General features: G+C 33.3%; 5 protein-coding genes across 11 annotated transcripts; 2 read left to right on the top strand and 3 right to left on the bottom strand.

The window, feature by feature from the left end:
* The first annotated feature begins 1,032 nt into the window (after positions 1-1,032).
* On the top strand, positions 1,033-5,209 carry LOC106756605 (palmitoyl-acyl carrier protein thioesterase, chloroplastic). The gene is made up of 7 exons (XM_014639098.2): positions 1,033-1,296; positions 1,827-2,332; positions 2,547-2,680; positions 3,283-3,396; positions 3,763-3,931; positions 4,021-4,089; positions 4,628-5,209. The coding sequence occupies exons 2-7, from the start codon at positions 1,844-1,846 to the stop codon at positions 4,895-4,897; spliced, it is 1,245 nt and encodes a 414-aa protein (XP_014494584.1). The 5' UTR covers positions 1,033-1,296; positions 1,827-1,843; the 3' UTR covers positions 4,898-5,209.
* Positions 5,210-6,399: 1,190 nt separating this feature from the next.
* LOC106756379 (serine/threonine protein phosphatase 2A 57 kDa regulatory subunit B' kappa isoform-like) lies at positions 6,400-10,206 on the top strand. 6 transcript variants are annotated; one of them, XM_022778870.1, is made up of 3 exons: positions 6,400-6,510; positions 7,484-8,647; positions 9,435-10,206. In XM_022778870.1, the coding sequence occupies exons 2-3, from the start codon at positions 7,502-7,504 to the stop codon at positions 9,792-9,794; spliced, it is 1,506 nt and encodes a 501-aa protein (XP_022634591.1). In that variant the 5' UTR covers positions 6,400-6,510; positions 7,484-7,501; the 3' UTR covers positions 9,795-10,206. The 6 variants fall into 6 exon arrangements, with proteins under 6 accessions (XP_022634591.1, XP_014494266.1, XP_014494264.1 ...); XM_014638780.2 differs by having other exon boundaries at positions 6,443-6,577; XM_014638778.2 differs by lacking the exon at positions 6,400-6,510 and adding an exon at positions 6,517-6,741.
* A 980-nt stretch (positions 10,207-11,186) lies between these two features.
* Positions 11,187-12,931, bottom strand: LOC106755733. Of its 2 annotated transcripts, none has more exons than XM_014637944.2 (2): positions 12,506-12,931; positions 11,187-11,781 (listed from the first exon to the last, which is right to left on the bottom strand). In XM_014637944.2, the coding sequence occupies exon 2, from the start codon at positions 11,756-11,758 to the stop codon at positions 11,363-11,365; it is 396 nt and encodes a 131-aa protein (XP_014493430.1). In that variant the 5' UTR covers positions 11,759-11,781; positions 12,506-12,931; the 3' UTR covers positions 11,187-11,362. The 2 variants fall into 2 exon arrangements, with proteins under 2 accessions (XP_014493430.1, XP_014493429.1); XM_014637943.2 differs by lacking the exon at positions 12,506-12,931 and adding an exon at positions 11,959-12,496.
* Positions 12,932-13,492: 561 nt separating this feature from the next.
* LOC106776143 (tudor domain-containing protein 3) lies at positions 13,493-18,255 on the bottom strand. Its single transcript, XM_014663497.2, has 6 exons — positions 17,872-18,255; positions 17,517-17,684; positions 16,066-16,282; positions 15,146-15,412; positions 14,445-14,713; positions 13,493-14,325 (listed from the first exon to the last, which is right to left on the bottom strand). Exons 1-6 carry the CDS (start codon positions 18,133-18,135, stop codon positions 14,155-14,157), a joined length of 1,356 nt encoding a protein of 451 aa, XP_014518983.1. The 5' UTR covers positions 18,136-18,255; the 3' UTR covers positions 13,493-14,154.
* Positions 18,256-19,909: 1,654 nt separating this feature from the next.
* LOC106777715 (pentatricopeptide repeat-containing protein At5g55740, chloroplastic) lies at positions 19,910-23,128 on the bottom strand. Its single transcript, XM_014665433.2, has one exon. It carries the CDS (start codon positions 22,920-22,922, stop codon positions 20,358-20,360), a length of 2,565 nt encoding a protein of 854 aa, XP_014520919.2. The 5' UTR covers positions 22,923-23,128; the 3' UTR covers positions 19,910-20,357.
* Positions 23,129-26,937: the final 3,809 nt, after the last annotated feature.

The raw sequence follows: 26,937 nt of genomic DNA, 5'->3' as shown, positions 1-26,937 counted from the left end.
TTGATCCTTCTTTATTAACTAAGTTCTGGAAAATCTATACCTTATTCATTTTAATATATGTAGAAAATATTATCATCCCAAGTAATTCAACCCATAACATTAACTTTCTCTTTACTTTGTTACATTGACACTTTTCTTTAAAGGACCTAAGCACCCTACATTATTTCCATGGCATTGAAGTCTTTTGGAATACATATTCCATTGTTGGTTCTTTGTAATATAATCAATTTATTAATTGTTACCCATAAGCTTAAAAAGATTACAAATACATGTCGCAACCTAAAAAATATCTTATCTTATAATTGTTTTTACTCACAAATACTGGTCTAAAATCTCTTACTAATTTGAATGTGAGAGAGTCTTTCCATGCAAATTTTTTTCTTGTGATGATTCGAAACATATTATTTAGCAATATTAAATTATTTTTTTCCTATTAAGCTGTGTATATGATACCTTGAAGGTGGTATATATCTCTATCTATTACCAATATTACATATATGCAATTTTCTTTTCTTATTCAATTTCTTCGTTATTCTTTTTCTACAAATTTACCTCTTTAGTTGAACTACGATCAATAAGAATAAAAAGTTAAAATGAATATGAAAAGTCTTTATTACTGGGAGGGAAAAGATTGAAGATGAGAAAAAGACATTGAGGAAAGACCAAAACAGGTAGTTGGTAGTATTTGTTTGGTTCGATTGCAACATATTAAAGACCAAGACTTTATGGAGAACATAATTACGAAGCTACTAATAGCAATACGTAAAACTTGAACGAAAATTAAATTATTACAATTGAATATGTTACTGCTTACTAACATCTAGGCTAACTAAATCACTAAATATTTTATTTGATGTAGCAGAAAAAATATGAGGAAATTTAATCTGTAAATTACTTTAAAACAAATTAGTATTATTTTATTTATTATTTTGAACTTTTTAAATTATTTGAAAAAAAAAAAAAAAAGTTGGAAAGAGAAGAGAGGCGGGCGGGAGGGCCAGGTGTGTTGTATATAACAAAGCGTTTGGAGGCTAATTCGGTGGCACTAAGAATCGCTGGGCCTATCAGACACACGCCTTATATTAATATTTTCTTTACCTTTTACTTTTCGAATTCAAAAAAAACCACAACAACATCCATAATTTTTGGATTCCATTCCCAAAACGAGAACAAGAAGAAGGAGAGAGACATTGAAACGGGAAAACGAAGAAGTGCGTTCTTTCTCTGTTTCTTCGCCATCCACTTCTACCCGTTTCATCTCTCCCCTCTCTTCTTTTCTCCGTTTCATTCATCAAGGTATCAACATAAAACGCTGCGTTTTCTTCCCGCCACCCTCCTCCCAACTTTCCATGCTTCCTTTTTTTCTTTTTCTTTTTTAATTTCGCTTCGCAAATCAATGGAACATTCGGCTCTTTCAAATCAAATGTAACACGGCCCGAGCTTTCTATCCATTCATCATTCTTTCAATCGTGTTCTCCTGGATTCTGATGCATTGCTTTGCAATGTGTCAATTATAATATACTCATACCAATGCTTTTTAAATTTTCTTTCAATAGCATGAATCTTGGTTTGTGGTGTTTCGTTTTCTGTATTCAAAGTCAGATCTGCACCGACTTTCGCATTTATTATACATTAATTCACCGATAGATTGGTGTCTGAATAATCAGTCGTAACTTACACTTTATACATTTTTTTTTTCTCTTTTTTGTTGTAACAGAAATTTCCGATTGATGTTGTTGTTTTCTTCAAATATTCTTGCAGTTTGGCCTTACGATTTGGATATTAACACGTTTATTTTTGTAATGATGTTTCAACTTTCCATGCAGGCGTAGGAGTATTCACGATGGTTGCAACAGCCGTAACAGCGTCGTTTATCCCTGTTGTGCCTTCGCCGGACTCTGGAAAAGGGAAGCAGACGCAGTTGGGTGGTGGGTCTGCGAGCCTGAGTGGACTCCAACCGAGAAATGGTTTATGCGGTGGCTTGCAGGTCAAGGCAAACGCTCATGCCCCTCCGAAGGTTAACGACACCGTGAAGGTTGAGGATGATTTGCCATCTTCATCGTCACTTACTCATGCTCCGAGGACTTTCATCAACCAGTTACCGGACTGGAGCATGCTTCTCGCTGCCATCACCACCGCCTTCCTAGCTGCGGAGAAGCAGTGGATGATGCTCGATTGGAAGCCGCGTCGCCCCGACATGCTCGTTGACCCCTTTGGGATAGGAAAGATTGTGGAGGACGGGCTTGTGTTCAGGCAGAACTTCTCAATTCGGTCCTACGAAATTGGCGCTGACAAAACCGCGTCTATAGAGACGATGATGAATCATTTGCAGGTCAGCTCATAAAAAAACAACTTACCAGCGGTGTTTCCCGTCAGAATTGGAAATCTGTATGATAAATATTTGCAATCCTATTTTATTTAGATAATTGGTATACTAAATGTTTGTTTGCGTGCATGCTACGAAATAAAACTCCAATTCTATGTTTTGTCAAGTTGTATGTCGGTGTTTTTCATTTTATTTTATTTTGTATTTGTCTTAACAACAGGAGACAGCTCTTAATCATGTTAAGACTGCGGGGCTTCTTGGTGATGGTTTTGGCTCCACGCCTGAAATGTGTAAGAAGAACTTGATTTGGGTGGTTACCAAGATGCAGGTTGTGGTTGATCGGTATCCTAAATGGTAAGTTAGTTTGACTTGGCTTTTTATAGTGTGAATTGCAAAAGCTCCATACTCTCGTCTGTTGATATCTTCTTTTGTCTTTGTTATCATCTTTTATTTGACTTTTCATGGTATCTGGTTGATTTTTTATTTTATTTCTGCAGTTCTGTTGCTTGGGCATACTGTTTTTGCAAAAAGTGACGTATGAGTTGGAAACTTGGGATTTAATGCGTGCTTGGAATAGATTATGGATCATATTTGAAAATAATTTTATTTTTCAAAATTTGAAGTTGTGAATGAAATACTTCTGCCATTTACATGAAATTCTTCCTGGATGGTAATAAATATAATAAACATAAGTTTTATACATAAAGAGTAATGGGAAGTTGCCGTACCTCTGTTAGACTGGATATGATAGGGCAATAAACTACTATGTATAGATATTTTTACCTTTCGTAGTAAAATTGTATATTTCGCCTTTATTATGGTAAAAAAATCAGTGCATACACAGGTTATCAAAAGAAGCAACTTATACCATGTGCCTATTTTTACATTTACTCTGTTCGTCGATAAATAATGATTCTGTTTCATCTGAAGCTGACTGAATCTATGTTTTGCTTCAGGGGTGATGTTGTTCAAGTCGATACTTGGGTTTCCGCATCAGGAAAGAATGGTATGCGTCGTGATTGGCTTGTGCGTGATGCCCAAACGGGTGAAATCTTGACAAGAGCCTCCAGGTAGATATCAGTTTCAGGAATCCTTTTTTGTTGTTGCCTATAGACATGTTTTGAAGTGTTTTTTCTGAATCTGAATATTTCTCTAGTGATTCAGCTCTGCTTGGGAAGTTATGTGTTATCATATTTACCTTATCTTGAGAAAATATTAACATTCAACTTGCTTTTCTCATGCCTATAGAAATCTTGATAAAGTCGAACAATTGCAGTATTAAGATTTTTTGCAGATGAGAATTTCCGAATCCACAAACAGTATTTAATACAATCTAATTTGCTATGATGTACAAACTCATCTATCTGCTGCACCTTGGTGCTAGGGAATTGTAAGGATTTTCTGATTGGTTGATTTATTATTTTGATGTTCTATAGTGTTTGGGTCATGATGAATAAAGTGACAAGGAAACTGTCTAAAATTCCCGAAGAAGTCAGGGGAGAGATAGGCACTTATTTTGTGGATTCTGCTCCAGTTGTCGAAGAGGATAAAAGAAAATTATCCAAACTTGATGATTCAGCTAATTTCATTCGCACTGGTTTAAGTGTATGCAAAATCCTTATGTAATTGCTAACATTGATTTATTTTAAGTATCTCAGATGTTTTCCATTTATGTTATTTATCTCTATTTACAGCCTAGATGGAGTGATCTAGATGTTAACCAGCATGTTAACAATGTGAAGTACATTGGGTGGATTCTGGAGGTAATTAATCTTCTATTCTTGAATTGTTATTTAATCTGTCCTTAATTTCTTTTTTTAGCGCGATTTATTAGTAGAGCTCGTTTGACCTTATAAAGGCAGGTTCAATGGTGATACTGTTATTATGCAACACCTACAGTGTGCCAATATAACTGTCAGTTCTTTTTAGAGTAACCTGGGCTTTAGTCTCAATACCTTTTCAGGTTTAGCTTCCGAAAGCATTTCGTAAGATCATGTTTTCAGATTTCCAGTTCCATCAAGTGAAAGTTGTTTGAAAATATCAAATTTGTATCATAGTTTTGCCTCGTGTGAAAGTAGTTTATGACAGTTCGTGAAATTAGTTGTGTTCTAAAATGGGACGGTAGATGGGATGGGAAAATAAAACACCACTTTTCCTCGTTTGATCTTTTTGTGTCCTACTCTAGAGTCCCCTTTTTTATTAGTGTGATTTATTTGTTAGGGTAAACAATGATTTTTATTCGTTTAGTTTGGATTTTGATGAATCCATTAAACCAAAAATATTTTGCTTTGATTACTGCAGAGTGCTCCACAACCACTTTTGGAGAGTCATGAGTTGTGTGCCATGACTTTGGAGTACAGGAGGGAGTGTGGCAGGAACAGTGTGCTGGATTCCCTGACTGATATATCTGGTGCTAATGTAGGCAGTTTAGCCGACGGTGGACTTTTTGAGTGCAGACACTTGCTTCGACTTGAAGATGGTGCTGAAATTGTGAGGGGTAGGACCGAATGGAGATCCAAGTCTGCAAACAACTTTGGAGTTCTGAGTCAGGTTTCAGCAGAAAGCACCTAAATATTGATTGTCATGACTGGAGAAGTGGCATAACTCTCTTTCCCACATGCAGATTGGATCAAACCTCGTTGGAGCTTCGTTTTTGTTTTTTTTATCAAGATCTACATGGTCTTAAATATATAAAATTTGTGTTACTTGTAAAGAGTGGAAGGGTGGGAAAGTTGAATTCCATTTCATTTATGGTCATGCTACTCTTAGGTGTCATCAATATTCAATTGTTCGTCAAAATGTATAATTTCTTTTTTCCTTTCCCTTTAAAGGAAAGACGCAACACACCGAAACAAATAAATGTATCTATAGGTTGCAGGCTGACTTGGGTCTCTCATTTGCTGTTTTTACGGTTCTCCCTCCATAACTGCGCTCCTTCTTTCTTCATCTCTACTACTTCTTCTTCCTCCACTTCCACCGAAGCTCCTTCACCTACCGCTTAAAATATATGTGGGTGCATGATGAAATTAAAGAGGTGCAGAAGAAATGTCACTTCGTATGACAAAGTATTATCATACTCCCTTCCCTCTTTCTTCCCCTTTTCTTTTTTAATTATAAAATATTGTAAGATTCTTACCGAATTTAGCCAAAAGTCTTTGAGCCAAGAAGTTTTTGAAGCGGAACATTCGCTCTTGAATTTCAGGCTTCTATTATCAAGTAACTAAGCTTCAAGAGATTCATTTAGAAAATAGTCTTTGATGGTTAAGTAAATAGAAGTGAGAATCAGTATAATAATAATGAGAGTAGAGAGTTGGGAAATACGAGAGTTTCAAAATTGACTTTTAAGTTAGATATGTTGTATTTATAGATTTCGTAAAGCATACGTTATTGATAATCAAGACAAATATACATTTTGTTTACGTCTATATAGTTGAAGATCATTTACAAAAAATAAAAAATAAGTGTCTATAAACAACTAGAAGAAAAAGACATCACAAATTTATAATTCATTATATGAATATGATACTCCATAAGAAAAATACAATCACAGTTATTAATACACATGTTTATCTCTTCATTGCAGGCTCAATACATAAATTTAAGAGGTGCCAAAAAAAATTAAAATTAAATAATTTGATTGTTGTATTACAACACAATATAGGAAAATAATATTTTAACATCAATGTTTTGATGTCATTTTGACATTATACACGTGTCAATATGTGATTAGACGATTTTAAATTAAAAAAAACTTTGATTTTTCTCTTTTAAATATACTTGACCTCAATTTTTTTTTAATTTAATATCGTCCAATCATATTTTAACACGTATTCAATATCAAAATTATATAAAAAAAATTGATATTCAAATATCACTTTCCTACAATATACAAGGGATGCATCAATATGTTTTGTGCTATTGGGTATATAAATCAATTATTTTTGATTATTTTTATGAGCTTGATATCTGTTCTATGTGTAAACAAAAGAAGAATTTGAATGCACTCATCCATTAAATTAAGAAGAACAATTTGAGAAATAATTTTTAGCAGCACTGAAGATGAGGATACTAACATGTTTACATGATGAAATTAGAGGAGTAATAGTTGAAGAAAATAAGATAGATTAAAAGTAAGAGCATGAGATGTTAATTATTTAGGAAGCGGTGTACCTAAGACTACAATTGTAAGTAAGATGTCGCATCGGTTGTCGTCTTCAATCCAGGAATCGGTCATGGAAATCCCCAGATAGGGTCTCACCTCTCTCTGTTCTCCAAACAAATCTCTCATTTTCTACGTCAAACTCTCTTTCTTTTTCTTCACCATCTTTCTCTTTCTCTTTCTCTATAATGCTTCTTACTTCTTTGACTACTTCATCCTCTCTTCTCCCCAATTTTTTCTTTCCCAACCAAATCAGGTTGCTCGTTTCTGCTTCTCTCTCAATTACCACCTTTGCAGATTTTTAAATTCTTAAATGTACTGATTTCTCTGTTTTGTCTTGTTCGGGATTTTCTTTCTACTATTTTCTTAATGGATAAAATTGTCTGCTAATGCTCACGTAAGGTCTTCTGCACTGCTTTAATGCTTCCTCACCTTCTTTGTAATTTTTTAACTTAGACCCCGATCTTGGGTTTTGCCATTCACTGTTGCTTCCACTCAAGAGTTTTTAAATTTGTATTAATTTACTGTTTCTTCTCGATTTTATTTAAATACTTGTTCAGATGAACTTCATCTGCCTTTAAAATAATGAAACTCATCCGTATCTACTGAATTCTTCAACGAAGCCTTAGATCTGGTTAGAATTTGTTGTTCTTTGTAGTTCTTTAGAAGATACCCCGAATGCATTTTTCGAATTACTGTTTATTACATCGACACATATTGTGCAAGGAGTGATGTCTCTCTGTTGATTTTGTCTGTATTTGCTGCAGTACGTTTTAGTTTGGTTGTGCTGTTGTATTCTTTCTTAACTGGATTTTGTTTATTTTTTTCTTTAGTTGTTATCCTTTTGTTCTTGGGTTTAATCTATAGATTGGTCCTAGATGCACTATAAACTCTCATACGCGGGTCTTAGTTTGCTTTTTTGTTATATGATTGCACGTTTTCGGGTGCTCTTATGGTTCATTTCACCAATAAACTCATGCTGGTGTTCTGTCTGTTAGGTTTGCTACATTGGCACCATGTTAAAGCAAATTCTTAGCAAATTGCCCAAGAAGGTGCCAAAATCTGACACATCAGATTCGGCTCAGGGTGATTCTGGGAGTGCTACTACTTTTGCAAATGTCTTTCAGTGTTCGAATGTTGGGGTTGCAATTTCAAGCAAATTAAATGCAGTGAAGCGGGTATCATCAGTGGTATTTCCAGCAAGCTTGAGTGCTGGAGTGGAAGCAGTTGATCCCCATATATCTTTCAAAGATGTTTCAAATATACAGAAGCAAAACCTGTTTATCAGTAAGTTGAATCTTTGCTGCACTGTTTATGATAAGAATTGCACAGAGAAAGATGTTAAACATCAAACATTAGTAGAGCTTGTTGATTTTGTTTCTTCTGGATCTGCAAAGTTCACAGAACCATCAATAGCTGCAATGTGTAAAATGTGTGCAAGTAATTTGTTCAGGGTTTTCCCACCCAAGTTTCGTCCTAGTGCTACTGGTGGAGAAACAGAAGATGAAGAGCTTATGTTTGATCCTTCCTGGTCTCACCTGAAAATTGTTTATGATCTTCTCCTTCAATTCATAAATTATAACGCGCTTGATCTAAAGGTGGCAAAATTGCATATTGATAATGCGTTCATTGTTAGATTGCTTGACCTTTTTGATTCTGAGGACCCTAGAGAAAGAGATTGCCTGAAAACAATTCTGCATAGAATCTATGGGAAATTCATGGTACATAGGCCTTTCATACGGAAATGTGTCAGCAATATCATCTACCGATTTGTTTTTGAGACTGAACGTCATAATGGAATTGCTGAGTTGCTGGAGATTTTTGGGAGTGTAATTTGTGGGTTTGCGTTGCCACTGAAGGAGGAGCACACAATATTTTTGTGTAGGGTTTTAATGCCCTTACACAAACCTAAATCTGTCGGTAGTTACCATCAGCAATTAACATATTGTGTTTTACAGTTCATTGATAAGGATCCAACACTGGCTAGCACGGTGATAACGGGGCTATTGAAGTACTGGCCAGTAACAAATAGCCAAAAGGAGCTAATGTTCATAAGTGAGTTGGAAGAGGTTTTGGATGCCACAATCATGACTGAATTTCAGAAGGTTATGGTCCCACTGTTCCGACGAATAGCTTGCTGTCTCAATAGCTATCATTACCAGGTAATTTCGGTTAATCTACTGCTCGTTTAGCTTCATTTTCATATGCAAGAGTAAGCTTGTGTCGATTAAACTTAATACATATTCTTTTCACCTTGTAGAGAGAACTTCTGTGTAAAATAGTAAGAAATTGGATTCAGCTTGTAAATACCGTTATGTTGCCAATCCCTTTTTCTGTCTCTTCTCGATCATACATTGATGTAGCCTTGGTGTCATGGAATGCAATTTCCAGTTACATGGTTTTGGAGCTCTGATGAGAGTGTTGTGTTGGATGAGTGTAGTGTACATATCAGACAAGATAGGATTAATAGTAACGCATCAAATAGAAAAGTGTGTAGAAACGGTCTCACCTTGGATGATTTGGACATGTCACGTGTGTGGAAGAAACTGTAGAAGCAAACTATTGGAAAACCCATTAAGAAGGATTTAGAGATCAATGGCCTGTTCTACAAACGTGAATGGCTTGTTTGATCAATCCCACCTTGCAGTAAAAGACTAGATTGCTGTATTGTTTTGGTGATGATAACTGTGATGAAACACTGTCTGACTGACCATATATTTTTCAGCAAACTTTTTCTGATACTTTCTTTATTATTAGTTACATAAAAAAATTCATCAGAAATCATAAATGTATCTCATTAAATACGGAGTGGGATCTAAACAACACAGTTTTGTGATTTTCAGTAAAATTTTCAACCTTAAATAAAAAGTGTATAAGAGGGCATGTAGTTAGTATTTCTATTATGAAGAGTATCTATCTATCGGTCATCTTATTCATATCTTAGTTCAGGTGGCTGAACGAGCTCATTTGCTATGGAACAACGAACACATCTTCGATGTTGTCTCTCAAAACCGGGAGGTGATTCTGCCTCTTGTGTTCACAGCACTTGTACATAACACCCAAAATCACTGGAACCGAGCAGTGCTCAACCAGACCGAGAACATGAGAAAGATGCTGTCTCAGATGGACGAGGAACTGGTGCTTGCCTGCCAACTCAAGTTGGAGGAGGAAGATTCAAGGTCAAGTGCCGCAGCTGAGCAGCGAAGAGTGACATGGGAACGTCTTGAAGCTGCTGCCACTGCCAATATCCAACCTATAGCTGTAGCAGGTGATGTTGTAGCATCTCCTGCATGTTCGGTGGCATGCTAGTTAACAGTGCCAGTGTGAATGTTCAAATTACTGAGCAACATGGTTCTTGCGTTTTTCCATGTTGTAAGATGAATTTGCAATGACATTTAGGTTTGTAAAAATCCTAGATGTTTGCCTTAAAAAATGTTTAGAACGTGTTGCTTGTGTTGTGGGAATTGAAAGGGTATTTGTTTGTGGTGTCGGTGCAGTCACGCATGCTATTATTTGGTGTGTCAGCAGCATCCACTTCTCACTACCTAATGACCTGGCTGGCCCCCACTTTAGCACTTGTATTGGTTGAGTGGTATTGCACTGCAGTGAGCAATCGATGTGGTGCCATTGCTGATATTCCTTAACCATACTCTAACACTATGTATGTAGATGTCTATGCATAATGCAGCCTTTTTCTACCGGAGATAGCAAATGTCTTCCATTCTGTCGTTTTGGGAATTTTCTTAAAGTTTTATTTTTAATAAATTGCTTGGGTAATTTTCTTAAAGTTTAATTTTCATGTTTGGTGACAATTTTGTTGTGTGAACGAATTGGGGAAAATGGTTTCTAATATAATTTATAGAGTAATTATTTTGAAGTTAATATTTTCATTATATACTTGATTCTTTTTTGTTTCTCCTAAGTGCCTCTGCACTGAAGATAATTTTCCTACACATATATTGCATCACTCTTATCCTATAAGTGAACAAATATATGGAACAAGGGCATTCTCTTTAATTACTATCAACATTAATCCTGACTTTATCTTTGTCAAAAAACTATAGATTAAGTGACAGAGTGAAGGAGTCAACACCACCTGTTCGAATAAAACTCCGCCATTGATTTTTGTTTTTCCTCTTTTTTAATCTTTTGTCAATAGTAGATTAATTGATTTTTTTTTGTTAAATATTATTGGTTCAACTAAGATGCATGATAATATTTATATATTCAAGGTGTCTTCTTACCAAAACTACATCAAATCTTCAAAGTCATATCCTAATGTTGTTAATTTTGTCTTTGTTGATCTTAAGACCTATGAAAATTTCACTTAGGACATACTTTAAATAAATATATTGATATAACCAAAACAATTTTTCCTTTTGTTAAGTAGACGAATCCTATATTTATGATGTTTTCCTTCATTCAAAACGAATAAAAAACGAACTTTTCTTTCACGTTAATGATTCTAAATGTGTTGATGATATCCATATTTCTAACCATTGTAAATAATCATTTTAGGTACACCTGGATTTTTTCTTAACAAAAACATCAAACACAATTTGGAATTTTATTAATTTATAATAAAACTGAAACCAACATAAAGGTCATTGAAAAGTGATGGTGACACGTGACTTTTATGACCAAACTTCCTGTGTCATTACCCCTCAAAAAACAAAGAAAGTAGAAAGAAAAGATGGTCACTTGTTACAATTCAATTTATCAAAGATCTATTGGTCATATGTTGTACTACATATTTCGACATCATAAACATGCTGTCATCACCATTATAGAGTTCTACTTTTTCATGAGACTTACAATCACACTTGAATTCCCAATATTAAGATCCTTAATGAGGGCTCTACAATACATGATGACCTTCAATCTTTTGAGGGTAAAATCTCATCCCGAAGGGCAGTAATATGTTGACAACGCCTTTTAGCAAATCCATTCCCCTCACCCTCAACAGCAGCACCAAGTTCTTCAACTGCAGCTTGTTCATGTGCATCACCTGTAGCAAATTCATTCCCCTCACCCTCAACAGCAACACCAGCTTCATGACCAGAACGATACCTTTTGTACTTTCGAGTATTTCTTAGATCACTTAGTTTCTGCCTAACCGCAGCAATTTCATCTCTCAAACTTCTTATTTTGTGGTTGTTTCTTCTAATTTTTTCCACAGCTGCAGCAACTGCAGATGGACAACTCTCATCAACTTTTCCAGATGCTTCTTCACGGCTGCAACCACCAATCCTTGCCACCCCATCCATATTCATTGCAGCACGGATGATGGGATTTTCTTGTTCAATGGATGAAAAGTACCAATCAAAATGAAAATAAATTACCTCTATCAAATAACAACTCTACAATTTCTGAGTCAAATTGTAAGTCATATTATATTCAACTAAATTCTCTCTAGATTATAAAATACAGCTAATGATCCAATTTCTGAGTAAATTAGTAAAGTCCAACTAACCTACTGATAAGAAAGAGGATGTATTACTGCCCCCACTCACTTCTAACAAATAATCAGGAGTTATTGAGTGCAAATCTTGCACTTGATATAAAAATTCAATAAAAAAGTTAGCAGAATCGTAAGCAATAACTAGTATTTCCATAATCATTATTCTAGTAAGCAATAACTAGTATAGTAACTCTTACATCTACTTCTCAACATTCTATTGATCTTGGGGATTTTTGAGAACTTTTAAACATTCTCTCTAGGTATAGTAGGTTCTTTTTAAACATATATGGTGTTTCGTAACTACCCGTATTTAATAAAAATGGTTCTTATGGAAGCCAATTTTGAATCATCTATATTCCCACTCCTCTCTTTCAGCTACATCTAAGGGTGGTTTTTTTGTTAACTAATGGCGTCCGTCAAACACATTACATAATTTAACTCAATCACCAACTCACATAAAAAAGTGGAAAAACAATAAAGGGGAAAACACGACAGTGCCAACAAGAACCCACCAAAAAATCTCCAACAAACCAAAGCGAAAAAAAGGCATATAAAATACCTTTACAGCTAAAAAATGTCTCCTTTCGGTCGCCCCTATCGACACTTCCTCACAACACTTCAATGCGGACGCACCTCCACACAATACCTGCAAACAACGATCAACGGTGAACGGTGAAGAAGCACCACTTTGATGGCGGAAAGAGCTTGAGAGACAAAGGTTCGATAGAAATGAAAGGCTTTCGCTTCGTAATGGCTGTCAGAGAAAGAGGGTAGAAGGTTTTAAGATTCTGAAGGCGGAACAACTTTTCACAAATTTCTTCTTCCAAAAACGTCTTTCAAGAGCTTTTTTAAACATTTTATAAATTTATTTTTAACAACAAATGACAGAACGACACCTGTCGTTCTCAAATTCTTGTCAAAATTCAATTGTCAAAGAAATATTTTCCCATCCCGAATGCCCACCAACAACTGATTCATGCAGCCATTGTAGTAAAGTCTTTCTTAACTCTTCATCTTCGCCTACCACCAACTTTCTCAAAAACAACTTAAAAATATCATTCATCAATCCCCGAAATTTTGCAGGGCCATTGGTGAGCCCAAATATCATAACCAAATACTCAAAATGGCCTCCATGCGTCTTGAAAGTAGTCTTATGCACATCAGCGGGATACATTCTAACTTGGTTATGTCCAGCTTCTTATATTTTCGCCAAGGAATGTCTTAGCTTCATTATAAGTTTTAATTTAATGTTACGAAATTGATCGAAATTCTTTTAATCTTAACGTTATTTATGTTAAAATAGATATGAAAGTATTTTGAAATGAATAGATATAGAAGTATTAACGTTATTTATGTTAATATTACTAAATTTATGTTAGAACTTATTGTTAAAAGTTAAGATGATCTATCTTTACTTTTAATCATAATAAGCAAAACAAAAATAAAATAATATATGTTTCAATGAAAATTGACTAGTATGCATAAGAAACATTTCAACAACCAGTCACAGATAATAGAATAGTATTTATTGTGAGAAAGTTTGATGAGAAAACACGTCCTCCATACTCTAAGGTCTGCTTGTCTTGACAAAGAAGGATATCTATGGCTTATCGTTTATATATATATATACACACACACACAGATTTCATTCCACAATTTAAGTTGCACATTTCTCTTTACTAATGCAAGTATGCAAGGGAATTCAGTCGGGTTCGAGTTGAGAATATCAACGAGGTAAATGGAGATAAGACTAATGGCTCAACTACATTCAAAATACGAAACCTGATGATAAATTCACTGATCAAATCTATGTGGAAAAAAAAAGGAATAGAAATAACCAACAAACTATGATAAACGTAACAAAGAAAACCTAAAAGGTTGGTCACTTTTTTGTCAAGATTCTTCTCCTCGAAAACTGAACCCAATGCTATAGTTGGTCTGGTCATTGGATTTAACCAAGGAACCATTACCATCACACCTTTTTCAAAATTGATCACCTTCAAAACTTAACCCAATGCTATAGTTGGTCTGGTCATTGGATTTAACCAAGGAACGATTACCATCACACCTTTTTCAAAATTGATCACCTTCAAAACTTAACCCAATGCTATAGTTGTTCCGGTCATTGGATTTTGCAAAGGAACCATTACCATCATGAACCATGATTTCCATCTTCACAAGAAAAAGAAAAGGAAAAAAAAAAATTAGTTAACCATATCTTCCTCTGCCCCTTCCTCTTCCCCTTCCTCTCCCTCTTCCCCTTCCTCTTCTTCCTCCGTGTGCCATTTGATGGCTGCTTTCAGAATCCCTTTCATATGTGAACATACTCATCCTAATATCTTGTGCCTTGGCTTCATGAGTACCCACACCCCATCCTTCCTAAAAATCAAGTCATATAAGATAATAAGACACTAGACCAGCTGTTATAGAGTGATGAAGATAAAAGAAAAACGAAACAGAATAATTCACAAATATTACTAAAAGGGTAAGGTACTGACCCGAGAATCCTCAAGGTTTAGTTGATTTTGAAGGTGCCTAGCAAGATCCTCATCATGACTAATATATAGATCCTTGTCTGTATTAGTAAGCTTTGTCTGGGCCTTTCTGTTTTCATATTCTTCCAGAGTGAATACAACTGGATCTTCTTCTTTCCCCTTGCCCCTATGTTTCCAACCCCTACCACGTCGATTATTCTCACTCGGTGGATTCAGTTTCTGAAGTAATTTTTGGGCAGCTGCTTGATTTTGCACAGGAACAGATTCCACAACTGTAAATAGGTCAAACATCAATATCACATCAATACCATCGAAGAGAAAGAGCGTTGAATAATAAATAGAAAATAGATTCGGTCAAAAAGGGCTTGAGTTTGATTCGTATTTTATATTGCATATGTAACTTAATTGGCAGTTCATTCCCAAAGAGATGCAGAAAGTCTGATTGTTCATATCATATAAAACATCCAACCATTGAGGCACTTTTTTCCAGGGCACTTGTATGTTGGTTTTGATTAAGCTTTGTTTATTAATAGAACCTGACAAGTAAAACCCATTCCAACCAACTAAAAATAACAATTGAAAAAGAAATACCAATTCCAAAAAGACATTTTCCAGTTGTGAACTCAATTTCAGATGCACCTCAAGATTATCTTATTATATATATACCAAAAGCACTTGACAAAAATATACGACAAAGGAAACACCTTCTTTTGGCCTTGTGCTTGAACTACTAGCCTTGTCTTGTGCTCTTTGTTGAGGTATATTGGGTTCTAGATTTACATTCAAAATATCTGCTTTCTGGTTGGGGCCTTGCTGGATATCAGTTGGTCTCTTCTCAGTTGTACCGAGCATAGCAATTTGCTTATGATTTGCACTAGATTTATAATCTGCAATACCTGTTGGTCTCATCTCAGCTTCACCAACATCAGCAATTGGCTTACGACTTCTACTAGAGTTATAATCTGTAATACCTGTTGGAGATCACTGTTTCTGTCAATTCCATGCAAACTATCATGAATTCTGAACAACAAACAGCACATTTGGTGTTTGAAGGACTATTGTTAGAGCACAAATAGGATATCCATATTTGTTCCAGAAACCGTTAAGACTAGTAGAATTCACAAACTTCACTTGAGATTACTGAATCCTGCAAATTTGCCATTAGTTTTTTCCTTTGATGGATTATTTCAATTGAATGAAAATCATATAAAAGAGAAGTTAATTCCAGGAACTCTTTTATATGTATAAAGTGGTCTGATAAACTTTAACGGGAGGTATCAGTATTACAAAAACTAACCATGTGATGGTCTAACATTCAAAATTTGAAGGGTTGCTTCCATAAGATTTCCAAATATTGGAGGTCAGTGTAATTTACTCCACCAAGCCATTCTCGAAAATAATATATAAAAACAAAAATAGCCTCAAGAGGAGGCAGGATGAACATAGATGATCATCATCCGTATAACAATTTACTTATGTATCAATTCCAATTCTGTGCTAATAACAAGAATCATTGATTATGAATAATAATGACAAACCAAAATCACAATCAATCTTCAAGAAAAAAACATGCACATACTACAAAATAAAAAGGAAAGAATGACAAAAAAATGTTCCTTTTGACCTGAGTAAGATCCAACCTGCAGCTTCACAAACTGGGGAGGACCACCTGTATCACGATTCTCTAGCTTTCTTAAAGATGATCGGGAGAATCCTGAATATTTTTTATTCATCTCCCATTCATCGTAGAGTGGTTGAACAACACCTCCTAATACAGTCAATACTTTAGGAGTTAAGCAAACAATTCCACTATGAACTGCAACTTTATTTTCCAAACGGATCTGTCCAACGGGAACACAACAGTATCATAAAAGGTAAAACTGATTTATAATTGACACATACAGATATCGATTCAAGAATAAACACATAACACACGACGGAAGCAACATATCACATAATCACTAAGTACAAACATGCCACACACTATAATAGCATAAAGCCAAGTCAGCAATCAAGACATATTAATGATGGTCAACAGAATATAACAATTGTATCAATCAAAATGTTACAAACATGCATCAATATACAGAAATTTAGCTCCACATGTAAATGAAGGCTTTTAGAGTTGTCCATACCCATGTCGTACACTAATACTCCTCATATACTTCTGGCAACATATCTGAAAGTATCCAATTTTCTTACATATATTTTCAGGAAAAAGGAACTGAAGGAATCGATTAGGGCAGGTCAGACACATATGGAAGTATCCAAATTTATAAATGTGTGTCGGTATATACTTGAGAGAGTGAAAATATTAGAAAGAATGCCTAAGAGAGATTGATACATCCCAGCTGATTTGTGAATCTATAATAGTCCATACATCCAAGATACAGAGAGAAGATCTGAAGACTACACCAAGGTGATAGATGGGTATTACCAAAACAAGTAAACTATTCTGAGAAGTTTACCTATTCTAACAATTTCAAAAATTCTAAGATACATTTTACGATGACAAAATTTCCATGAGCTAAGGAGAAAAGTATTGGAAGAATTCACTAATTTCTCATCTTGTGCAAGTAAATTTCTTCTTTTGATTCAATTGATTATGATGGCCATTAAATCCAAAAGTTTGGTGGATGATACATGCATCTTCCACCCCTGAACTCCAAAAGTGCAGGAATTGGCGCTAGTTATGAACTAAAGCAAAATTATCCATGTCTCTTTCTTTACAATAATTATGAATATGAGAAATGATCAATCTCTGTTTCTTTACCAACATTCTGCATCTATATATTTTGCAGTGATGTTTCGTAAGATATCCAGAGCGCATCCCATCCTAAATTTAAAATTTTCCCGTATTCCTATGCGCATGTCGCATGTCGTACAAATTATCCTGTCTTCATGTGTTAGCAGAATCTCACTATATCAAAGAATAGGGTTTCCCAATTTATAACATTGATATAAATCAACGTAATTTTGAAAGGTTTATTATAGACAATGCTATGCATTTGGTCACAAACTCACAATCATAAAGGTACATGCAGTTGCTACAATTCATAGCAAGAATGGCATTACCTTAGTACCCGGAACAACATTGTCGGGTATAGAAGGAACGTGAGAATATTCCACTGCAGTTATTTCGGAGTGACCATCAGTGAGACACAATCTGAGAACTCTCCGATCACCTGAATTCCTAAAAAACTCATCCACGCTGCTCTTAGATATGTCCCTCACCGAATTTATCTGGTAAACCCAACAAATTTTAAATTTTAAAATAAACAAACAAATAATACGAGCCACACCACCAACCCATAAGTTTTTAACCAGTTACCGAATCCAATCAGAATTACGACAACAACAACAAATTAAATTAAAAAACAAAATTTTAACCAGCCCTATAGTTTTAATAGATGGAAGGTGAAGAAATTGCCTGAAGAACTTTTGGGCCGTGAAGAAAAGAGGAAGCATTGCGAAGAAGAGAGGGTTGGGGGAGAGACTTGGCGCCAATGGATCGAAGGTCCGAATTGAGGAGCTCTGACTCGACAGAACGTAGGAATTTGGAAGGTTCATCAGCTAGTGCGGATTGAATGACGATGATGGCCTTCAAATTGTCTGTGTCTTCCAAACACCAACCTCTTTGCCTTAGGGTTTCCATCACCATTCCGGAATCCCAACCTCTCGAATTCTCCTCCATCCCCAACTGTCTTCAACTTCCACTGTGCTCCGGTTTCAAGGCAAAACGCGAACTTAATTGGGGGTTAGGGTGAGAAACTTTTCGCTAAAGGAAAGAGAATCTGAGCTTATGATTTATAGTTTCTAATAATTTCATTGTATATTAAATATAAATGTTTCTATTCTATTATTGTTAATATAATTGTTAGTTGATATTGAAATTTTAGATTTTAAATTTAAAATATAATGAGTTAACTTAGTTTTATAAACTTATGATTATACGATTCAAATTATATTTTTATTATAAGTTATTTAAAATTGAGATTCAGACTCTATAAATAATAAAAATAATATAGGAATTAATAAATTATTTTAATCTAGGGGTAAATAAATTATTTTGGTCAATGAATTTTTCAAAATTTGAGGAATTAAATTATAAGAAATTTATATAATATATGATTGGAATCTTATAGAAAAAACTATAATTCGGAGCAATAAAATATTGTAATTAGTTTAAAATTATTCTAATTCTTGTTACATCTCTTCGTCTAATTCTTTCCAAAGAAAATAAGTTTGAAGTTAAACAATTTGAAGATTCTCTCAGAGAACTTGCTCTTCCTCTAATAATAATGTGAATAATCCTGTACCTTCACTTCCAACTTTTTCAAAAAATCTTTTTTAATCTTTTAGTAAATATTTTTTAACTTTTTCTCTTAACTCTATACTCTTTTAATAAAAAAATTTAAAACTTTATTTCTTATTTATAATTTAATAAATATGTAATTTAATTTAAAAATCTAATATTATTTAATATATTTTCATATTTTAATAATTATTAAAATATAATTTGTATTATTGTAATAGTTATATTAAAAAAAGTTATAATTAAAATAAAAGTAATAAAAATAAAAATAAAGAAACAAAAATATTAAAAATAATGATATAAAATCTGATTTAATATATATAAAAATATTAAATTACATTAAAATATTAAATTAATGAAATAAGATTTCAAAATTTTTAGATTTCTTAATTACTATTATTTTAATTTAAATTTTTTAAATATTATAAATATAATAATATAAATTATATTTTAATAGTTATTTAAATATAAAATATATTAAATAATATTAAATTTTTTAATTAAATTAAATAATTAATAAATTATAAATAAAAAACAAACTTTTAAAAACTTGCAATTGGAAATCGGATAACTATGTTATCGGATACAAATATCCAATGGTTATTTTATTTTTAAATTTTATTTTCTATTTAAAATTTTATAATAATTTAATTTAATATTTTTATATATGTTAAATCAGATTTTTTATTATTATTTTTGCTTTTTCAATTTTATTTTTATTACTTTTATTTTATTTATTTTAGTTTTAATTTTTTAATATAATTATTATAATAATACAAATTATATTTTAATAATTATTAAAATATGACTAAATTATATTAGATTTTTAAATTAAATTAAATAGTTATTAAATTATAAATAAAAAACAAATTTTTAAAATTTTGTTAGAAGATCTAGTGTTAAAAGAGGTGTATGGTTACTTTAATAAAAAAAGAGAAAAATTAAAAATATTTACTAAAGTTAAAAAATAATTTTTTTAAAAGAATTAAAAGTGTAAGATAAAGAGTTGGAGATGCATGATAAAACATTTAAAGTGAAATTTAAAAAAAAAAAAAAAAGTACATAATTAGATGTTAGAAGGTTAAAATTGTCATCTTTGGAATGCAAGATGAGATATGAATGATATAGGGTGAAACACCCTGTGAATAAAGTTGACTGTTGCCACAGAATCAAATGTGGGCTTCACATTTTGCAGCATGAGTTTAAGTACATTTACAATGTCTTGGTGGATCTGAATAAAACAATATTTGATTAGTGTAAATTCCTCTTCACATAAGAAATCTAAAACAGGACTATTTTGGTGATTAATGAAATGTGTAGCACAACTTTTATTTTTCAATTGGAATTGGTTACATGAATCAAACCACCTAGTTTGGCATGCAGTTTTTCTTCCCTGTACCACTGTCTTCCATTTAATTTTCTTTCCTTATTCAGACTTTTACATATCTTCTGTACAGATGTTAAAACCACTCAAGACAAGTTTCTATTAGTGTTTATCCTAGCTCCTTTACCTTCACACTTGGGAACCCTGAAGATGATTTTGCTAAAATGTTAGTCAGGAGGATGTTGGCTCAGTATTGTACATAAGGGGATTATTTTGCTTAATGCATTTCATATCCCAACAAATCCAATGTAACATATATCTCTTCGGTTTTAGGGTGTGATCTATCGCCAGCAATAAAATAGTGTAGTTCTTGTCCAACTTGAATCCAGCTACACCCAGGAATCTTTCGTAGACCCTTTTCTTTCATGAATCTTCTTATATTTGACACTTCATCCCATTTTCCGACAGTTGCATATACATTTGAAAGAGCCACATAATTCCCTGAATTATGCGGGTCCAATTTCAACAACCATTTTGCTATATAATCTGCTAGTTCAATATCATGATTTTGACCACACGCCGCAAGAAGAGATCCTAATATATGTGCATCAGGATGGCATGGCATTGTCAAAATAGTCTTAAGAGCTTCATCTAACTGACCATCGTTGGCCAAAAGTTTGATCAAACAACCATAATGTTCCTGATTCGGTGACATCTTGAGATCAGAGACCATATAGTTGAAAATCTCGATGCCCTCCTTCACCAACCCCCCGTGGCTGCATGCTGACAACACACTAGTAAGGGTTATGTGATCTGGCACGATTCTTTTTCTTCCTAACTGTTTAAAAAGCGCAAGAGCTTCTCTAGCTTGACCATGAGATGCATATGCAGATATCATTGCATTGTACACAGACAACTCCTTTGTCGAGCACATACTGAACACATATTTGGCATCATTCAATGCTCCACATTTAGCATACATATCTATTGTAGTGGTTGCGATATCAAGATATTGAAACATATAATGCCTCATTATGTACCCATGGATTGCCCTTCCATATTTCAACAATGCCATACTGGTGCAGGCTGAGAGCGCAGAAGTTATGCTCATGTTATTAGGTCTGATTCCCACATCCTGCATCTCCCTGAAAACCATCATGGCATCACAACCAAGACCATTCTGGGCCAAACCAGACATCACCGTCGTCCAAGTGATCAAATTAGGCGTAACACCAGAGGAGCACATTTCCGCAAACATATTTCTAGCCTCAGCAACCTGACCATTCTTAAAGAAACCAAAAATCACAGAATTCCAAGAAACCACATTTGGAGGCACACTTTCTAGCTGCATTTGAAAGAACAACTTCAAGGCCTCCCCACTCAGACCCTGCTCAGCACAAGCAGCCAACATCGTATTCCACAACACAATGTCCTTCTTTCTGGTAGAGCTGAACACTCTTCTTGCACAATCCATCCTCCCACACTTCGCGTACATATCAATGATTCCACTCGAGACAACCACATCATACTGAAAATCATTCTTAACACAATATCCGTGCGCCTTCATACCCAATCCTACATCTCTTGTATCAGCAGCAACAGCCAACAAAGAAGACAATGTCACACAGTCAAACCTTAAATTATGTTCCCTCATCACAAGACACATCTCAAGCGCCTTCCCAACCATCCCATACTGCACATAACCCGAGACAACCAAATTCCACGCCACCACATCTCTCATCACCATTTCTCCAAAAACCACCTCAGCTTCCTCAACCATACCAACCTTGAAATAGAAGTTCATAATTGAACTCCCCAAAACGTCATCCAACTCCAACCCTCCCACAACAGCAAGGCCTTGCCCTTGTCGTCCTTCTCCAATGGCTTCCAAATTCGCACATGCCGTAAAAAATCCCGACAAAGCAACGGGAGTTACTTCCACTCCCTGCAACCTCATCTCCCGAAACATCCCTATCGCCTCCTCGTTCATTCCGTTGTGCGCGTAGGTCACAATCATGGAGTTCCAAGCGACGTTGTTTCTCTCAGCCATTCCATCAAACACCCTCTCCGCATCCTCCAAAGCCCCACACTTCCCATACATGTCGACAAGACTAGTTGCAACATAAACACATTCACTTAACCCCGTTGTCTTCACGACGAACGCATGAACCCCTTTACCAAATCCGACCCACCGAAGAAACCCGCAAGCCTTCAAAACATTGGGCACAACGAAGTTGTCAGGTAAGAACCCGTGGTTTTGCATTTCGATGTAACCCAAAAGCGCTTCTTCGCAACGGCCCGTTCGCGTGTGCAACCCGATAATGGCCGCCCAGGAGAAGACGTTCTGGCTTAGCGCATCGCGGAAGAGGCGCGTTGCTACGTCAGAGGCGCCACATTTTGCGTAGAGAATGATTAGCTTGGATTCGACGAACTCGTTTTGGTAGAAGGAAGGACCTTTTTTGATGAGATGGGCGTGGATTTGGATGCCGAGGGGTAGGGCTCTCTCGTAGACACAGCCCTGAAGGAGGGTTCCATAAAGGTCGGGGCCAGCCTGGAGGTTCCGCCATTGCATTTCGGAGAGGGAATCTACGGCTTCGCGAATTCGGCCATCTTTGCAGAGCAAAGAGAAGTGGTTGTGAGAGAATTGTTTCGGCGTGAGGTTTGCAAGGTTTTGGGGTTTGGAATGGGGAAGGTGGAGGGGAGGGTTGGGGACTGAAGGAAAGAGAGAAGCCATGCATGCATGGAGGTCACGGTGGTCGGAATTTGCAGAGGAAGGAAGAGTGACGTCGTGAATTGAGAATTTGAACGGCGGTGGATGGCTCTGAACGGATAATTCAATCATGTTTTATCCTTTAGTTTTTATATATTTAAAATTCAATCATTTGGGTTAACTATTTACCTGATATTAAAGAAATTAAGGTTAGATCATAAAAATTGGTATTTTTTTTTTTTTGTCTGTGTACAATAAGTTCCAAGAATATGTTGGGCAAGCATGACAAGAGACATTTGAGGAATGGAAGCCATGTTTCTGTTCATGTAAAGACTATTCCAACAAGATCACATGAAATCAGTATCCTAAGAACTCTTTCAAAGCAATATTAATGTCTGTCTTAAGAGCTATAGCGTTAAAATGAAGAAGAAGAAAGAAGAAAAAATTCAAAGGGAAGAAAAATAAATGATAAAACATTGAGCACTGCAACATGTGTCTTTATTACGTAAAGAAAAGATTGTTTATTCTTAGGACAATGATATTCTGACAACTATTTTTTAACAATTTTTTTATAACAAAACACGTGTTATCATTTTATTGGTCTGTTTAAATTTATGTTTAAAAAAATATTTGAAACGGACCAATCATAGATTGCCACGTATGCGTTGTCAAAAAATAGTTGTTAAAAAGACTTTTTCCTTCTTAAAAACCATTCTCTTTTATATGTTTTTAAAACGATTTTAAAATTCTGGTAAGGTTCGAGACTGAATTGTCATGATGAACAGTTACTTACTTCTATGAATAATATTGATACAATTTCATTTGTAATTTTTTTAAAATGAATTTATATGAAAAAGAATCAGAATAATTTGCTAATTAGACCAATGCTAATTCATGGATGGAATGTATTTTTGGAAGGTTTTTCCATTTTGACTCCGACTTATTAAAATATTTAATTGAGTCTCTATAAGTACTAATTTCAATCAATTTCAACTTTAATTTATGTCACGTGTCAACTCTAAATAGATCACCTTTATAGAAATTAATAGATCATCCTCCCAGCGGTACAAAAAAGTTAATCTCGTTAACTAAATTTAACGAGAGAAACCTAATTAATTGAAATTGATTGAAATTAGCACTTATAGAGACTCAATTAAATATTTGAATAAGACGGAGTCAAAATGGAAAAACCTTCCGAAAATAAGAACAATTAAATGGTTTAAACCTAAAATATATATTGAATATGATTATTTCAACCAATCTTACCTCAACTCTATTTACAAGACCAATAATTGCATTCAAAAAGTGTTAGAACCCTTCTTTCAACTTTCTTTATTCCTTATTCGTTACTCTTTTGCTTTTCTTAATTCAACCTTTCAACGCAACAACACTCTTTTTCATACCTATATATATTTATTTTTTTCACCTTTCCAACATCTTTAATACTACCATTTCAATTTATGAAATATCCAAAATATTCATTTACTATTTAAATATCTACAAAATATCATTATTATATTTCGTGCTTAAGTTTTCTCAGCCCATATTGTTATTAAGTTGTTATAAAACATTAAGTATCATGATAAAATTGTTCTGAAATTAGTTAGAAATGTTTGAATTTAGAAGCACGTATTAATAAATAAAAACAATAAATCATTATAATTGACCAATTCTAAATACTCTTGAAATAATGAAGTAGAAATGTATAGGAAGGATTAGACATTTAACAACAATTAATAATTAATAACTAACATGAATTACTTTCTAATCTTCTTATCTACAGTATTTTAGTTTTCTTTGTGCTTTGTCTTTTGATGAATAAAAAGAAAAAAACTTGAATAATATGTGTGCTCGTATATAATTGTTATTTTTTTTCTAATTTCAACAATTATAATTAGGTCCTCAAGGGATTAAAATTATTGTTAGATTTCTACACAAAATATTTTTCATGATAAATATATTTTTAATCATATTTATTTAATTAAATAATCTTATAGAGTTGATTAATAAAATATAATGACTCTAACATATTTAATAATTTATTATATATATATATATATATATATATATATATATATATATATATATATATATAATTCAAAATTGCTAACAAGAAGACATACTTTTTGTATTATATTTTTAGATAAGAAAAAAAATAAACGAGAATACTCAATATCTATTAGCACAACTTAATATCTATCTAATATCTTTATTGTGTAAGTAATTAAAATATAAACACAAAAATAACAAAAAAGATATTGTATAAGTAATGTTTTTCAAAATGAGTCACATGTATATCCAATAAAAAAAGTTCTTCTTTTATATCTTAAAAAATGACTTTAATAAAAGAAATTATAATTTACAACTTTATACGATAATAAGAAATGATATTTAAATTTAACTCAATTTCATAAAATCAACTCTTTGTATTCACGTATATATTCTAAACTATAAAAGTTAAAATTTTGAACATATATTTCTTCACTTTATATATATATTATATCAAACGAACAAAAATTATCTGAAAAAAAATGTCATTTTGAAGTTTATTTAGAGCTTCTAAACCTTTAATAATATTGTGGGTGAGTTGTGTGTTAGTGTTGAAGGAGCAGACAAAAGGGATATTGATAGGAATATTAGAGACACTTAGCCTTCTTTTTGAGGTAATTTTTTGTAACAGAAGAATAAAGAAAGAAGAAAAATGGCAATGAAAGCTTGAAGGAGAAGAGGGACAGGGAATTTGATGCACACAAACTTTCCCTTTTTCATTTTTTAATTAAGAATCTTTTCTTTCTAACTCTCCTCTACTTTTCCTCTTTTCCTTCTTCTTAGCTTTCTTTAATTTAATAAATACCACTCACCCATCCAATTACATAAATACTTTCTGCACATATTTTCACCCACAATTTTAAAACAAAAAATAAGTTCAAATTAACCCTTCACTCAAATCAACCTATGCATAAATTTAAAACTATATAAACAAAATTTGCCTACATTTTTTTTAAGTTAGCTTATACATAAAAAATTTAACTAATTTATAAAATCAATTTTACTATGATGTGGACTTTTAACTCTTACAGTAGTTTTGTTACGTGATATTTGTAATAGTTTATGTACTATAAATTAATTATATTTTTAATTGATGCAGAATCTTCAACCACACGATAAATTTTATAAATTTTGTGATAATATAGACTTTGATATTATAATAAAATAAAAATGTTTGATAAAAAAAAATGTAAAGTTCAAAAAAATTATACAAATTGTGTTAAATATATATTCTAATTTTGTTTTTCTATTCATGTTGACTAGTGCATTATATGGTTACGAATGAGAACCAATTTTAACTCTTTGGGACATGTTAATCTAGAAAAAAATATTGTGTTAGGTTTGACAAGTTTTAAAATTAGTCATTTCTTCCGAAAAGTTATATTGTTGAGGAAACTTCAAAATCAAACACAAACATAGGTATTATATTTTTCTTTTAAAGAAAAGTTCAATAGATCCTATTTAATTTTAATTAAGTCTTTTATAAAAAAAATATAAAAGCATGATTTTATAAACATTAAATCTCAATAAACCCACTTCATCTTCTCTATATATCTTCATCTAATAAGTTTTTTGTTTGGACAAGAAACGTAGACATGTAATTTGAAGTATTTCATTTTATAGTTTAATATGTATAAATACTTATTTTATATATGCAAAGAATGTTCGTCACTTCTTTTCTTATAAGATGATATCAAACAGAAGTGTCATCATCAAGGATCTCTTGAAAAATACGACTAAAGTTCTAGTCTTTTATTCTAATCTCTATATGTAGAAGATCTTACAAAGAAGAAAAGTAAATGATCACATAAACAACAATAACAATGATCTCATAATCTTAAGAAATCATCTAAGTCTTAATTTGTAAGTAAGAACATTGACTTGAATTGAGTATTATTAGACAAAAAGTTATAACTTATAGTCAATATACAACTATTTGTACTTAAGAGCATATAACAGGTCAGATGTTATCACAATTGATGTTACCAACAATAACTTTCTCCTTCAACAATTAACTCAATTGGAATGGAACTCGTGACCTTGATTTTGATACCAATTATTGGATCAAGTACTTAGCATTAGACCAAAACTCAACTTA

The sequence above is a fragment of the Vigna radiata genome, chromosome 2 (assembly GCF_000741045.1).
Source record: "Vigna radiata var. radiata cultivar VC1973A chromosome 2, Vradiata_ver6, whole genome shotgun sequence".
Classification (NCBI taxonomy): Eukaryota; Viridiplantae; Streptophyta; class Magnoliopsida; order Fabales; family Fabaceae; genus Vigna; species Vigna radiata.
Note: the sequence above shows the minus strand (reverse complement) of the source record. Positions and strands in the feature narration are given on the sequence as shown.

What these genes read in the sequence shown, in the direction of transcription:
- LOC106756605 (XM_014639098.2), top strand. Translation starts at nt 1,844, where the DNA reads ATGGTTGCAACAGCCGTAACAGCGTCGTTTATCCCTGTTGTGCCTTCG. An exon ending in GTTGATCGGTATCCTAAATG is followed by an intron (nt 2,681 to 3,282) that starts GTAAGTTAGTTT and finishes GTTTTGCTTCAG; the next exon opens with GGGTGATGTTGTTCAAGTCG. An exon ending in ACATTGGGTGGATTCTGGAG is followed by an intron (nt 4,090 to 4,627) that starts GTAATTAATCTT and finishes TGATTACTGCAG; the next exon opens with AGTGCTCCACAACCACTTTT.
- LOC106755733 (XM_014637943.2), bottom strand. Translation starts at nt 12,106, where the DNA reads ATGATTATGGAAATACTAGTTATTGCTTACGATTCTGCTAACTTTTTT. An exon ending in ATCCTCTTTCTTATCAGTAG is followed by an intron (nt 11,782 to 11,958) that starts GTTAGTTGGACT and finishes CCATTGAACAAG; the next exon opens with AAAATCCCATCATCCGTGCT.
- LOC106776143 (XM_014663497.2), bottom strand. Translation starts at nt 18,135, where the DNA reads ATGGAGGAGAATTCGAGAGGTTGGGATTCCGGAATGGTGATGGAAACC. An exon ending in ACGGCCCAAAAGTTCTTCAG is followed by an intron (nt 17,685 to 17,871) that starts GCAATTTCTTCA and finishes TGGGTTTACCAG; the next exon opens with ATAAATTCGGTGAGGGACAT. An exon ending in ATGTTGTTCCGGGTACTAAG is followed by an intron (nt 16,283 to 17,516) that starts GTAATGCCATTC and finishes CCCGTTGGACAG; the next exon opens with ATCCGTTTGGAAAATAAAGT.
- LOC106756379 (XM_022778870.1), top strand. Translation starts at nt 7,502, where the DNA reads ATGTTAAAGCAAATTCTTAGCAAATTGCCCAAGAAGGTGCCAAAATCT. An exon ending in TCAATAGCTATCATTACCAG is followed by an intron (nt 8,648 to 9,434) that starts GTAATTTCGGTT and finishes ATCTTAGTTCAG; the next exon opens with GTGGCTGAACGAGCTCATTT.
- LOC106777715 (XM_014665433.2), bottom strand. Translation starts at nt 22,922, where the DNA reads ATGATTGAATTATCCGTTCAGAGCCATCCACCGCCGTTCAAATTCTCA.